This window comes from Rattus norvegicus, chromosome 10, assembly GCF_021556685.1.
Source record: "Rattus norvegicus strain SHRSP/BbbUtx chromosome 10, alternate assembly SHRSP_T2T, whole genome shotgun sequence".
Classification (NCBI taxonomy): domain Eukaryota; kingdom Metazoa; phylum Chordata; class Mammalia; order Rodentia; family Muridae; genus Rattus; species Rattus norvegicus.
The window spans coordinates 69,043,328-69,058,732 of NC_141543.1; the positions used below are offsets into that span (position 1 = coordinate 69,043,328).

General features: G+C 45.2%; 1 protein-coding gene across 12 annotated transcripts in view; it reads right to left on the minus strand.

The window, feature by feature from the left end:
* The window catches only part of Supt6h (SPT6 homolog, histone chaperone and transcription elongation factor), a 36,614-nt gene that overhangs the window by 15,478 nt on the left and 5,731 nt on the right, over positions 1-15,405 (minus strand). For 2 of the 12 annotated variants that reach the window (NM_001440115.1, NM_001440113.1), the window contains 19 exons: positions 13,171-13,257; positions 10,436-10,574; positions 9,260-9,415; positions 9,092-9,168; positions 8,608-8,800; positions 8,381-8,465; positions 7,453-7,726; positions 6,677-6,778; positions 5,921-6,037; positions 5,528-5,617; positions 5,203-5,345; positions 3,238-3,386; positions 3,020-3,118; positions 2,516-2,645; positions 2,281-2,431; positions 1,993-2,147; positions 1,641-1,836; positions 1,071-1,210; positions 855-972 (listed from right to left, as the gene is read on the minus strand). In NM_001440115.1, the coding sequence (NP_001427044.1) occupies positions 855-972; positions 1,071-1,210; positions 1,641-1,836; positions 1,993-2,147; positions 2,281-2,431; positions 2,516-2,645; positions 3,020-3,118; positions 3,238-3,386; positions 5,203-5,345; positions 5,528-5,617; positions 5,921-6,037; positions 6,677-6,778; positions 7,453-7,726; positions 8,381-8,465; positions 8,608-8,800; positions 9,092-9,168; positions 9,260-9,415; positions 10,436-10,544 (2,484 nt within the window). In that variant the 5' untranslated portion in view covers positions 10,545-10,574; positions 13,171-13,257. Of the gene's footprint in view, positions 1-854; positions 973-1,070; positions 1,211-1,640; positions 1,837-1,992; positions 2,148-2,280; positions 2,432-2,515; positions 2,646-3,019; positions 3,119-3,237; positions 3,387-5,202; positions 5,346-5,527; positions 5,618-5,920; positions 6,038-6,676; positions 6,779-7,452; positions 7,727-8,380; positions 8,466-8,607; positions 8,801-9,091; positions 9,169-9,259; positions 9,416-10,327; positions 10,575-13,088; positions 13,258-15,405 lie in introns of all 12 variants that reach the window. The other 10 variants (XM_087571947.1, XM_087571948.1, NM_001191820.3 and 7 more) reach the window with 6 other exon arrangements.

Consider the following 15,405-nt stretch of genomic DNA (forward strand, 5'->3'; position numbering starts at 1 on the left):
AATTAAAAAAAGATAAAGAAATTCAGAAATATTCAAATTCACCCTTTAGAAAAAAGCAGGAAGAGGTTGGCTTAATTCCCTAGTGGTTCTCAGCTCATAGGACAGTGTGACCCAGATGCTGGTAAGTAAGACCAGAAGCAGCCAAGACAGATCCAGAAGAGCACAAGACCTTGCGCTGGCTGCACACCAGAAGCAAACCACACCCAGTAACCGAGTGCCATCTACTGCCTGTACTGACTCCCAGAGATGAAATAATTTCAAAATATTACAATGGGGATCAAGAGCCAGCTTTTAAACCTAGCACTTGGAAGGCAGATACAGGTGGATCTCTGTGAGTTCCAGGCCATGCAAGACAACAGAAATCCTGTCTCAACAAACAAGACAACAAAAAAATGGGGATCAGAGTATTAGTAGAGCACTAAACAGTGTAGTTTATTGTTTTTTATGTTTTAAAAGAACTTGCCAGCTGGGCATGGTGCATACTTGTTTATCTTAGCAATGGAGGGGGCCGGGAAGAGCAGAGGAAGGTAGATCTCTGAGTTCAAAGCCAGCCTGGTCTATTTCTTTTTTTTTTTTTTTTTTTTGGTTCTTTTTTTTCGGAGCTGGGGACCGAACCCAGGGCCTTGTGCTTCCTAGGTAAGCGCTCTACCACTGAGCTAAATCCCCAGCCCCCAGCCTGGTCTATTTCTGATACTATTCCCTAATTATTACACTCTTCTGGCTTATACTTAATGTGTGATAAACCTATTTATGTGAGGCTCTGTTGTTGTTCTGCTTACACTACAACACTTGATCTCACTGATGGCAGAGCGCATTCTGGGTACACACATGTGACTCTTATTCTAGAAATTTACCTTCTTTTCCCGCTCCTCTTCCCTCCAGGCAGTTCGCCGTTTGGTAAAATGGGGCAGACGGAGGAAATCAGTCACTTCTCCTTCACCATTGACTAGGGCACAGAACACAGGGTGGTCTCTGCCATGGAAAGAATAGTGCAATAGTTAGCAATCTGAACCATGGATGTGAAGAAAATGTCAAAGACCAAGTGAGGGATGGTGCAAGGCAGGCAGTACCTGGCAGAGGAGAAAGCAATGCCTAAGACTCGAATGCCCTTCCCCTGGTTTTCATCCATAAAGTCGTCATCCTCCTCTACCTGCTGATCTGGTCGGTAGGGCGCCACTCGCAGCCAGTTGTAGAGCTTTCGGCTACAGGCCTAAAGGAAAAACATAGTAGACACTATGGTCACCAGGCACGTCAAGGGTTCAAGGGCATGTCTTAATGGGAGCAATGCTCCTAGCTACTTGGCAGGCTTACAAGTAGTTCTACAAAGAAGAATGAAAGCTAAGGTATGGTGGCATAAGCACTCAGGAGGATCACAAGGTCAGCCTGGGCTACACACAGAGTACGTGTCCCCAGGTAAAGGTACCCACTGCCACTCCCGACAACTTGAGTTCAATCCATGGGACCCACATAGTAGAAGGGGAGAATCAACTTCAGAAAAGAAACCTTGACCTTCTCATTTGTGCATATACCCATACATACAATTAATAAGGAAGGGAAGAAAAAATGAGTTTAGGGCTAGGTTGGGTTAAGCACCTGCTACCATCCCAGAGAGGACAGAGGCACGAGCTTGTGGGCCTCACCTTTACAACACTCTCCCTGGCCTCAGCGAGCAGTTTGTTCTTAAGTTCTTTGGCCATTTGCACATAGAGGAACTGCTGCAGAGCTCGCTCAATGGCCATAGTGCGCTGCCGGTTCCATTCCTGGACTTGATGGCTGAACTCATCCCGGTAGTAAAACTGCTTGATCTCCTCAAAGTATGTCTGGTCATTACCATACCTGAAGAAAGATACGAAGCGCTAGTTCTGACAGAGAAAACACAATACTCAGACAAACAGAGTGAACCAGTAACAAGCTCACTTAACTCAGAATGGTTTACATTCCTGAGAGCTGTCTTCCCTCCTCTGACCTCCTCCAGCCCAAAGCTCAACTTACCCTTCCACTCCCTTCATGTCTATGCTGATGTCAATGGTGAGCAGGCCTTCATCTTCAGCCAGGCCTATCTTGAGGAATTGGTCGTCTCTTAGCTCTTTAACAGGCTTGTTCTTTAAGTACTTAAAAGAATAAGCATAGTGGGCCTCATCCACATCCTAAAGACACGGGGAGGATGGCATTAGCAGGTAGGCAGTGCTTGGCTCATGGGAGAAAAGACTGCCTTGGTTTCCAGGTAGATGGCAGTTTAGTGTGGCCACATTTAGAACAGTCATCCTCTCCCCAACTTACCTTTCTACCTTTCTTGGTTGGGGTTATGTTTAGCTTAGCTCTCTCCTGAAAGGTTTGTCTCAGCACCTGTCTGACAAGGGGCTCCCGGGCAATCTGTAGAGCAACCATGTATCGGGCACCTTCAAGCACAGCTTCTGGTGTAGGGAACTGGCTGTGGGGACAACAGTGGAGCTGCAGATGAGAGTGTCTCAGCATCTAGGTCACCCTTCCTGCTGGTCTACTGCTGCATGCCCACCTGCAAACGTAATCCTTGGCCAGCTCCAAAGGTTCTGCAGGGAACTGCTCTGTCTCATGCCGTTGGTAGCTGTCACGGAGGTTCTCCCCAAACTGCTCAGGTGTGAGGCCAAACTTTTTGGCTAGGCCATCTACGGCAAACAGAAGAGTGACAGGTGAGGCTGCAGCCAGCCAGCAGAATGCTCAGTGGTCAGAGGGACAGCAGTTGTCTTGGGAATCAGAGTTTTGAGGCAACAAGACAATTAGCAGGCAGGATAGGTCATCAAAGGACAACAAATGAAATCTGACTTTAACCACCTGGAAGACTTTAGCTACTTTAGAAATTCAAAAGCCCTTGGATAATCATAGGGAAGTGGATATATAAAGATGGTTGGGGACCAAATGTTCATGGAGTCTTGGGTAAGTAACTGAGACATTCTTTCCTGTTCCCATCCACCAGGGGATTATGGGAACTTTTCTTTATTTAAAGCTACAATGCCTAGCTGACAAAGAAGATGGTTTTTACCTAGTCCGGCACTCTGGCAGATGGTGTACATGTCTCGGCGGGAGGCTTGCTTGAGCTCTGGTCCCCTCTGCTCCTCATCTTCAGCCTCCTCACCTTCACCTGGGAAAAAAATTTGAGGGCAGTCAGCTCTTGTTTCTGAGCGCTTTCAAGGATCTGAGAAAGCTCCAAGGGCACCGGCCCCAGCCAGCAAGGCTGGAGCTTTCTTTCTGGCCACCCACCTTCTTCATCGCCATCCTCCTTTATGCGTTTTAGCTTTTTCCGGCTAGCCTTGGCGGCATTCTGCATCTTGGGGATGTCACGGCCATAGTAAAGTAAGAAATGGTTGTAGACATCTTTCAGTTCATCCATTGACTGCACATCTTTGAGCCTGAAGGGGAAAGATGCAGCATCTGGTAACTAGGGGAGTGTTGCTGTAAGGTGCCTAGTTCCCAGGAGCCAACAGCTCAAGCACAGCTAAGATATCTTAAAGGAGTGCATCTTGTTGGGAGCAGTAGTTCCCGTGACTACTAGTTCTCATAACTGAGTAGTTAAAGACTGAAGCCAGAGGCAAGCTGGGTGTAGGATCCCAGAGCTTGAGAGCTGGGAGTATTAGTGGCTTGAGGCCAGACTGTACTATATGAGATCCTGTAACAATATGTACACACAACACAAAATATGGGCACAAACTGACACAAACTGAAATGATCAGTGGTAATTAATAGAAGTGAATGTATAAAGGCCAGGTATGGCAGCGCACACCTGTAATCTCATCACTAGACAGACTAGATTATAGGTCTGAGGTCAGTCTGGGCTGCATAATAAGACTGTCTCAAGAGAAAAAAGTATAAGGAAGAGGCAGACACCAACATGTGCTTAGTGAAGTTCAAAGTCCTTGAAAGTCCCTCTCAGCTTGTAAGTACTACTCACCAACACCATCTGTTGCCCTCCAATACCATATTATTCAGGCTCCCAAATTACTTCCCAATTATAAAGTATTTCTTCTTAAGCAACATTCTCTACATGGGATAAATGCACATTATCTGTACACCCGATACAGGGGCTAGTAAGACTGCTCAGAGCAAAAGCATTTGCCACCAGATTACCTGACACCTTTTCTGTTTGTGTGTGTGTGTGTGTGTTTTTTTTTTTTTTTTTTTTTCCGGAGCTGGGGACCGAACCCAGGGTCTTGCGCTTCCTAGGCAAGCGCTCTACCACTGAGCTAAATTCCCAACCCCCTGTTTGTGTTTTTTGTTGCAGTTGTTTTTTAGTTTTTTTTTTTTTAAAGATTTATTCATTTATAATAAGTACACTGTAGCCGTCTTCAGATACACCAGGAGAGGGCATCAGATCTCTTTACAGATGGTTGTGAGTCACCATGTGGTTGCTGGGAATTGAAATCAGGACCTCTGGAAGAGCAGTTGGTGCTCTTAACCGCTGAGCCATCTCTCCAGCCCCCCCCTTTTAAAAATATTTTAATATTATGATTACACTGTCGCTATCTTCAGACACACCAGAAGAGGGCATCAGATCTCATTTCAGATGGTTGTGAGCCACCATGTGGTTGCTAGGATTTGAACTCAGGACCTCGGGAAGAGCAGTCGGTGCTCCTAACCACTGAGCCATCTCTCCAGCCCCCCTCCCTTTTTTTTTTTAGTTTTTGAGATAGACATTATGTTGTCCAATTTTTGTGCTGGGATTATAGGTATGTGATACCACACCTAGCTTGATTTTCTGATTCTTTGAACAATTTAATTTTGGTAAATAAACCAGTTTGTTTTTTATTTCCTAATACAGAAAACCAAAATGAATGTCAGATCACTCCCCCATAGAGTTGTATAGCTCATGCTAACCTTGAACTCATGATCTTCCCAGCTTTTCCTCTCCAGTACTGGGATTACAGAAGTAGACTACCACTCTGCTACAGAGGTCACTTTTATCTGGGTGTGGTGCATATGCCCTTTAGTCCTAGTACTTGGGAGGCAGAGGCAGAAGGATCTCTGAGTTCAAGACCAGCCTGGTCTACATAGTGAGTTCTAGGGAAGACAGAGCTACATAGAGAGACCCTGTCTTTAAAAAATAAATACAAACAAAGAAGAAAGGTTTTGATGTATTGACAATTTGGATTCTGCAAAGTAACAGTGCTCCAGAGGACCTGCCTTCAGCCTGGAGTCTCCCCATAACAGAGTAAACCCTGAATATCCTACCTCTCCATGTCAGTAGTATCTAAAGCCCGGATGCCATCAGCAAGAGGTTTATCAGGGTCAGCAGAAATTTGCTCATACTGATAAGCCTGCATCTTCTCAAACAGCCGTGTTAGGTTCTCTTTGCGGATTCTCAGCTGAGTCCACTAAGGCAGAGAAAGGCAGAAGTGAGGACTGGAATTCAATGCTGGAGACTCAAGTTTGCTGTTCCCCTTAGCAAAGCCCCAATCAGGGAGCTGGCAGTCCTGGAGGTCAGATCTGCAGTACTCGGACATTGGTTTTCCTCCACCCAGTTCTCAGCTCCTTGTGGGCCTTTTGCTCATCTCACCTTCTCATCCCACTGCCACACCCTCCACAGGTCATTGATGTGCAACTCGGGCTCCACGTACTCCTTTCGGTAGAAGGCAATGAAAGGTACCTATGGCAGGAGGACACTACTGTCATCCAGAAGGAAGATGTGCAAGTATCTCTTATGCCAGAAGACAGTAATTCCCCAGTCTAAAGCTCCATAAAACTCAAATTAGAAGAAGACCTCTCCACTGGCCTGTCCAGCGAAGGGTTCTCCCTAGTGGAGGAGGTAAATTGCCAACAGGGTATCTTGTCCCCTAGATCACTAGTGCCTCTTGCTAATCACACCTACTACTCCCAAGCTGAGGGACTCCTCATCCTCTAAATTTTAATCAATTTCTAACTACTGGGCTATCAGAACTCAAGGAGTTACCTCAAAATGCTGATTCCGCATGAAGCCCAGGGCCTCTTTGATCTTCTGAACTGTGCTGGGCCCTTTCCGACTGAAGCTACTAGTTGGCTGCCCACGGTCCAGGTAATCACAGCTGTCCTAGAGTAAGAAGCAAAACAAACACAAACAGCAGTTCATACTACCCTCTGTCATACCACACAGAGCTTCAGAATATAAACATTTCCCTCATATGTACTCACATGTACACGCACACTCACATGTACACGCACACTCACATGTACACGCACACTCACATGTACACGCACACTCATATGTACACGCACACTCACTCATATGTACACGCACACTTATATGTGTACAATCGCACGTACATGTACTCATATGTATATGCACACTCATATGTACACTTACACTCATATGCACACTCACACTCGTACACACACTCATATGTACACGCACACTTATATGTACATGTACACTCCAGGCATCTGGAAGCCTCACACAGGGAAGGGACAGCTTCTCACTTCCATGAACTGGCTTCTGGTTTGCATAGAACTCTCTAAATTTATTTATGTGTGCAAATGCTTTGCCTGCATGTATCCACGTGTACCAAGTGGGTGCCTAGTGCTCACAGAAGAGGGAGTAGGACCCTTAGGACTAAATTACAGGTAGTTGTGAACCACCATGTGGATGCTGGGAACTAAACCCCAGTTCTCTGCAAGGGCTACAGTGCTCCTAATGGCCTAGCCGGCTTTCCAGCTTCTCAAGTTCAAATACCTGGAGGGAGATGGTTGGTGTCGCAAAGGCATTTCTATAGATCCAGTCAGCTTCTTCTTCTAGCTCATCATCTTCAGCTGCCTTGACTGGGATGGAGCGGAGCTGTAGTGGGTAAGAGCATGAGACATCTTTATGCTATATCCTGCTTAGGAAAAAACAAACACCACTTCCAGTCAGAAGCAAGTGATGCTCAGGCACACATTTCTGGTGCCATGAAGTGAGCGCTTTTCAGATCTGCTAAGAATCCCACTTCAGGGCTGAGGGTGTGTATCTTGGTTGGTATTGCCTAGCATTCCCAAAACCGCAGCACCACAAAACCCGGCACGATGGTGCTCGCCTATAATCCAGCAACTCAAGACGGAGGCAAGAGGATCAGAAATTTAAGGTCATTCTTGGATACCTATTGAGTTTGAGGCCACCCTGGGCTACATGAGAGCCTGTCTTTAAAAAAAAAAAAAAAAAAAAGGCAACAAAAGAATGCTACTTCAATGTTAGTCCCGTAATCCTAGCTACTAAGGAGGCTGAGAAAGGAGGAACCCAAGTTTAAGACCTGCTTGGGCTACAGAGTCAGTTGGAGGCCAGCCTAAGTGAGTGTTTCAAAATAGAAAGCAAAGAGGACCAAGGATATCACCCAACAGCAGCAGCAACCTTATCACCCATGAGGCCCTAATTTTAATCCTCAGTACTGCCAGAAAGAATAAATCCTGGGACTCCCTGGCCCTGGGTCACATGGGTTTCGAAGTCCATAATGGCTACTTCTCACTGTGGCTTCTTACCTGGAACCTCTCAGGCAGGTCAGTGGCTCGGATTTCATTGTCCTGGTCTGTGAGGTGACTGCTCTCCAGTTCACTTGGCTCATACATCTCAAAGATGCTCCTGCGACTTACGCGCTTCTTGGTGGTCTTCTTGGGGCGCACTCGGATCTCACCTTCAGCCTCGTCATCCTCATACTCATAGTCTTCCTCCAGTTCTTCATCATATTCATTGTATTTCTCAAATTCATCATAGTCAAAGTCCACACCGAAGATCTCCTGGGCTTCCTGCAGGGCTCTGTATGTGAGAGCAAGGGGCAGTGGGCTCAGAGTGGAGAGGACAAATGCAGCCCCTGCCCAGAAACTTTGCAAAGAGAGAGCCAGGTGGAAAAGCACACTCAATGCGGAGTAGGTACCTGGAGGTTCCAAGGCAAACTATTATCAGAAGATAAAAGCCTATCTTTGATACCTGCCAGAGGCAGGAACAACACCACAGATAGTTGGTTGGGTCCTTTCTCTCCTTGTTGAACCATCTTATGCCAAGACACTAGTGCATTCCCTAACAATAAACCCTTTCAGACTCTGATGGGTTGATGCAGGTGAGCAGGCATCTATTAATGAATACCAGGGGCAGCAGAGGGATGCTGGACTCATGCTCACGTGGAAATCTATTCTAATCTTTTAAGGATTCACACATTGAGAGTGCTCGGTGACTGTAGGAGGAGATGGATCACTGCCTAGCAGCGGTGATCTGAGGCACAGAACAGGTCCGAGTTAGGGATATTCTTTTTTAATTTTTTTTGGAGCTGGGGACCAAACCCAGGGCCTTGCGCTTGCTAGGCAAGCACTCTACCACTGAGCTAAATCCCCAACCCCTGAGTTAGGGATATTCTAATTCTGGCACATGCCCATTCAGTGTCTTTATCACTGCATGGCAACAGGGTGCACTTACGCATCTGTATATCCAGGAAGCTTTTTTCGCCATTTCGGTTTTTTCAGAGGCTGTCCATCATCATCCACAATGAAATCATCAATATCTGGGTGGACAAGAAACAGGTTAGTGCTCAGTGGATAAACCTGGTTCCTGCTGAGAAGAAAATTGGGGAGGCACTGGTTAAGGACCGGGAAGTCTCAACACCCACCCGATGCTGGCTTCCCTGTCCAACAGTTGTCACGTACCTGACTCTTCATCATCTTCCTCCTCCTCGTCTGGAGGAGCCATAGGGGCCTCTACAGCCTCCTGCCCTTCTTCCCCTTCTTCATCTTGGAAGATTTCCCCTGCAATGGCCTCCTTCTCGTGTTCCTCTTTGCCATATTCCTCTTCATCATCTTCATCATCATCAGACATTTTTTTGACACGTCGGTATTTTTGCTAGTGTTGAGAAATGTGCTTTTTTAGAATGGGGTTTGTGTGTGTCTAATGTCAGGACACCTGCTATTTAGGCTCATTTCTAAATTCCCACCACAGTTGCATTTATCAAGTGAGATGGGAAAGAACACACTGAGTGATGTTTATCAGCCTCAAGGCCCTTCCTGCAAATTGACAAATCTTTTTCTAATACACTTTAGATGTGGACCCCAAAGCATTATGCTACTGGCATCTTTCTTTTCCCTGGTGACCCCAAACTACTCAGGTAAAAGGATAATGCAAGAAAGCACTTACTCCTCGTTTGACTTTAACACCCAAATTCTCCTCAATGAGGTCAAAATCATCATCTTCCAGGCGGTCATCAAAGGATGCTAAAGAGAACAAAGTGTGCCCACAATGAGATAAGGCTCTTCTCCACTGTGACTTCCCCCTCCCCCAGCCTCAGATGGCATGCGGACTGACTGCGTTTTCTCTTCTTGTGGCCAACATCATCTTCTGAGTCACCAGAGTCACTGCCTTCATCCTCCTCTCCTTCCTCTTCATCATCATCATCATTAATAAAGTCTTTCAGGTTGCCTCGCTCGTCTTGATCATCTAGATTCTCCTCTTCCTCCTCATCTGAAATCACGTGCAATTGAGGCATGAGACTGGGAAGCGGATGGGTGCAGACCACCTGCTTACTTCAACTGTCCACCTGCCCTAAACCCAGTGACTAGGTGGCGTCTAATTCATTCTCTGCCTCCTCTAACAGTACAATGCAGCACTTGGAACCATGGTACCTGCAAAGGAAGGCTTCCTTCCCTCCTTACCATGTCTTTTTTTTTTTTTTCTTCTTTTCTTTTTTTCGGAGCTGGGGACCGAACCTAGGGCCTTACCACTGAGCTAAATCCCCAACCCCACCATCTGTCTTTAAAAGAGATGGTATTCCCAATCACCTGGCTCCCTCAAAGCGTTACTAGAAGCTTTACACCTTCTGTAACCTATTTTCCTCAATGCATAGACTCAGCACCTGCATTCTGTCTTGTAGCCTTTGGCTGAAAAGTTATACCCGTTCCCTTTAATGTTATTACACAATTCTACTCTGAGAATGAATCTACAAGTTAGAAAACAGGGCACATGAGCATTCACAGGGCTGGGCTGGAGAGATGGCTCAGTGGTTGGTTAAGAGCACTGACTGCTCTTCCTGAGGTCCTGAGTTCAATTCCCAGCAACCACATGGTGGCTCACAACCATCTGTAATGGGATCCGATGCCCTCTTCTGGTGTGTCTGCAGAGAGCTATAGCGTACTCATATGCATAAAATAAATAAAATCTTTTTTTAAAAAAAGCATTCATAGGGTTAAGAGCGGAGAGCATCACGTACAGATTTATTAGCTCACTGTCTGTCCCACAGACTAATGTACATTCCCACTAGCATAAACAGTAGCTGAGTCTGACTGTCTCCCTAGTTTTCTAAACACGGCGTCTGGTATACAGCAGAGCGATGGACTATGTGTTTCTAACAGTGACTGAAGGTTCTCAAGCTGGTACCTCATGTGTGAGAACTTCTGTGCTCAGCCTGAGCCTTTCATCAGCAAGAATCCAACTATCCAAAGCTTAGGAATAGTGGGGAGAAGCTTGAGGCTGGGGCCTCCTCACCATCATCCTCCTCTTCCACAAACTTCTTGGTGACTCTAGGTACCACCTCGCCTTCATGATTGTATTCTTCTTCTGACTCTTCAGCCTCACTTTCCACAAAATCAGACATGGTTGCTACTTCTCACAGCCTCCTTGAAGGCTATAGAAGAAAAGGGAAGGAGGAGAGCACACAAATAAGACACATGAGCCAGGTGTTAGCGATGCACACCTTTAACCCCAGCACTCAGGAAGCAGAGGCAAGGCAGATCTCTGTGAGTTCAAGGCCAGCCTGGTCTAAAGAGTGAGTTTCAGGAAACCAGAGCTACATATAAGACCCTGCCTGTCTCATAACAGACACACATGGTTTTAAAGAAGGCTCTTAAATCTTCCCACAAAATCCTTGGAGCTACCACAGCTCTGCCCACTCCATCCTACTGCTTAGCAAGAATCAGAGGTGTGCCCTGGTAGTGTGGCTCAATGGTAATGGCTCACCTAGCATGCCAGAGGCCCAGGTTTGATGCCCAGAACCAGGAAGTGATCAGATGGTTCCACATCCCTCATTGCTCCTAGTGTTGCTCCTCTTGCTTTTTTTTTTTTTTAAAACAGATTTATTTATTTATTTATTTAATATGTGTGAGTATACTGTTCTCATCAGACATACCAGAAGAGGGCATCAGATCTTATTACAGATGGTTGTGAGCCACCATGTGGTTGCCGGGATTTGAGCTCAGGACCTCTGGAAGAGCAGTCAGTGCTCTTAACTGCTGAGCCATCTCTCCACCCCTTCTCTTGTATTTTTAAAGATTGGCATTTAACCCTTTCATCAGTATCATTTGTCGCCTCACTATTTACTGAGAAAGGGTCTCATTCTGCAGCCCAGGCTGGCCTTGAATTCATGGCAATACTGCTTCTGCCTGTCCAGAGCTGGGGTCACGGGAGCTAACCACATCTGGTTTTAGTTTTTCTCTGAGCTGAGGTGTTTCACTTCCTGGTTCCCAGGCAGAGTTAGCAGATGAGGAAAGCAACTAGCATAGAGATTACTATAGAGGTGAGGCTCTGAAGGGAGAGTGAGATTATAGGGCTTTTTAACAGGAAGTGTGGGAAACAGAAACTGCTAGCACTTTATACAGAGTGCTTTCAGACACACTCTAGCAAAGTCAGAAGAAAAATCTGTCATGCATGGATATCTGGGGTTTCAATTCCAGCACTCAGGAGGCAAAGGCGGATCTGAGAATCTGAGGTCAGTCTGGTCTACAGGGTGAGTTCCAGGTTAGCCAGGAAGATACAGTAAGACCTTGTCCCCAAAAAAGGCAAGGACAGGGAGAGTAGAGAAATGGCTATGTTAAGAGCATTAGCTGTTCTTCCAGAGGACTCAGGTTTGATTCCCAACACCCACATGGCTTCTCAGAACCAACTCTGAGTGCCAGAAGATACAATATCCTCTTCTAGCCTCTTTCGGCCCCAGGCACATATGTGGTGCACCACATATATACATAGCATCTATATACATAAAATAAAAATTATAAAATAATTTTAAAAAGGAAAAATAGCTTTTTAAAAAAAAGATTTATTTATTTATTATATGTAAGTACACTGTAGCTTTAGACACAGCAGAAGAGGGCATCAGATCTCATTACAAATGGTTGTGAGCCACCATGTGGTTGCTGGGAATTGAATTCACGATCCCTGGAAGAGCAGCCAGTGCTCTTAACCACTGAGTCATCTCCCCAGCCCCATGAAAAATACCTTTTTAGTGGATTTAACAACACTATATGCCTACGGGTTTATACAACTGCTAGTTTGGAGAATTCAACTGAAAAAGAGGCTCTTCCACCAGAGCCATCACAAAGCCATTGGTATCATTTACATTGTAGTTTCATTTCTATTGCTGTGATAAAACACTGACCAAAAACAATCTAGAGGAGGGAAGAGTTCATTCACCTTATAATTCCAGGTCACAGTCCATCCCTGAGGGAAGTAAAGGCAGGAACTTAAAGGCAGGCTTGTTTGCTGTTCTACACAGCATCACCTCTGACTCACTTCAAGGAACTCGTTCACAGCCAAGACACAGCAGGAACCATGAAGAAGGTTGCTGCTTTCTAGCTAGCTTGCTTACACTCAGCTTTCTGATATGGTTCAGGACCACTAGGTACTGCAAGAGTAGACTGGGCCCTTCTATATTAATTAACAGTCAAGACAACCTCATAGACATACCCTCAGGACAATCTAATCCAGGCTTGTATGTGTTAGTGTTCTTCCTGCACATAACACCTAGGGACCCAAAAGAAGGCATAAGATCCTCTGAAACTTCAGTTACACCCTGTGTGGGTGCTGGGAACAAGTCCTGCTAAATGCTTTTACCCACAGAGCATTTCTCTAGCCCTGTCAACTGGGTTTCAATTTGAGTTTTGAGTCTGATTTTATTCAGCATTCTGTATTTCTGTACCAACTACTAAATTGATTTCTTACCTCCTTGCTTCCCAACATATGTAAAGCCTGGCAGTGGAGAACTCAGAAGTTTAGCGGAACCTTGGACAGGACATTAAAATAGCACAAAGAGCTTGAGGATGTGGCTCAGTAGCTGGGCGTGGTAGACAGACTGGTAAGTCTTAGCAGTAGGGGAAACAGACAGAGGGATCGAGGTGGGGGCTGTGCGCACACTATCCTAGCTTACTAGGTCAGTAACGATGGCCCCAGAGGAAAAATAGCTGAGGTTATCTTCTGGCTTCTACATGCACATTGGTGTATGCACTTACACACACTATACATATGAACACAAGGGTAAGTTCAAGGTCATTCTTGGGTGACAGAGAATTCAAAGATAGCTTGAGCTACCTGAGGTCCTGTGGAAAAAAACAACAAAACAACCCACTAAAACCACATACATCAAACAAGTCAAGTAATAACCCCAAGGTTCTACCTTGGAACCTTGAAGCTGGTGGCTAATAAACCCAGCAATGCCCCTCAGCAACGCCCCTCAGCTCTCCTGTACTACCTATGCATCCCTTCCCACACTCCAGATTAAAAGTCTCTGGAAGACAGAGATCATGCCCAGCTCAGGTGCTAATAAAAGCCATGACAACAAATGACTACAGCAAAAGGCCCTTTGTGGTTCTGTACCAGAAAAGCTCTATCCCTCTAGGTGTTCTGTACGAGTATAGGTGCCTAGTGCCTGTAACATAAATGTGGTGGCTGTGGCTCTCCTGGAAGTCACTTGAACAAGTATCAACCAACACCAGACCCAGTTAAGATGAACCATGTCAACATCAAGAACCGGCAGCAGCGAGCACGCTAGGAATGCATCAGGACTGGTGGGTATCCAGTATGCAGGAACCCTCCCTTCTATCCCTGCACTGTATACATGGTGGCTTAAGCTCAGAGGTTCAGAGGTAAGGAAAGATCAGAAGTTCAAACTCATCCTCCAATACATACTGAGTTTCAGCCTGGGCCACATAAGACCCTGTTTCCCTCCTGGCCCCCCAAATAACCCAAGTAGAGATTTTGGGTTTAAATGGAAAAAAAACCAAAGGTGAAGGTTTCAATTGCCATTCTTTAAAAAAAAAAAAAAAAAACAAAAAAACCAAAAACAAACAAACAAAAAACAAAACAAAACAAAAACTTTAGGTGCCTGCCTGTACACCACGTGAAAGCTGGGGGCCTGAAAATAAGCAGGACTGCCTGGTCAAGTGGGGTGGGGTGGGGGTGGGGATGACGACCAACCATTCTAATTACTAAGTTCTCTCCTTTGATTTTTTTTTTTTTTTTTTGAGCTGAGGACCGAACCCAGGGCCTTGCGCTTGCTAGGCATGCACCCTACCACTGAGCTAAATCCCCAACCCCCTCTCCTTTGATTTTTAAAAAGATTTATTATATATGAGTACACTGTAGCTGTCTTCAGACACACCAGAAGAGGGCATCAGATCTCATTACAGATGGTTGTGAGCCACCATGTGGTTGCAGGGATTTGAACTCAGGACCTCTGGAAGAGCAGTCAGTGCTCTTAACCACTGAGCCATCTCTCCAGCTCTATTTTTATTTTTTTAATAAAAATATTAGTTATGGTAAAAGATAATATATTTACTACTTTAAAATGAACCATAGCTTAAAGAAATACACAGAGCAGTCATTAGGAGAGAAATGGAACAAACCAACCAAACACCGATATACACAAAACCCACCCAAACTAATATAGGTCTCCCCTTGGTACACGTGTGTGTGTGTGTGTGTGTGTGTGTGTGTGTGTGTGTGTGTGAGAGAGAGAGAGAGAGAGAGAGAGAGAGGGAGAGTATGTGTGTGGTGGCCTGATGTGTGTGTAGGATTGTGTGTATGTGTATTTGTACGTGTAGGTAGTCAGTTCTCTTCCACCTTTACCTGGGTTTCAGGAATCAGCCAGGTTTGTGCAGTAAGTGCCTAAACCATCTCATTGGCTCCACCCCTTGGTATTTTAACTAAAAATACAGTTTACTGCTCACCTATCAAATAGCAGACACTTAGCATATAATAGTCTATTAATCCCTACTCGCCCTGTAAGCTATAAAACAGTAATGTTTCTCTTCCATTTAGAGCGGAATAAAATAAAAATCAAAAAGGGAAGAAATACACTCAGAGGAGAAGTCTCTTGTTTAAAGTGATACAGTCATCAACAGTAGCACTTGCTCCATTTCACCGTGTTGGTTACATTGTATCAGTAATTCTCAAAGTGTGGTCCAGAGATCATAGAACATGTGACAGGCTTATTGAAGAAAAAGTTATGAAAATCCAGCTGTATTTTTAGGTAGACACTACAATGTCAAAAACAAAGATTTAGTGCTGGAGAGATGGCTCAGAGGTTAAGCACATTGACTGCCCTTCCCAAGATCCAGCAACTAAATGGTGGCTCACAACCATCTGTATTGGGATCCAATGCTCTCTTCTGATGTATCTGAAGATAGCTACAGTGTACTCATACATGAAATAAAGAAATCTTTTAAAAAACAAAGATTTATTTTATT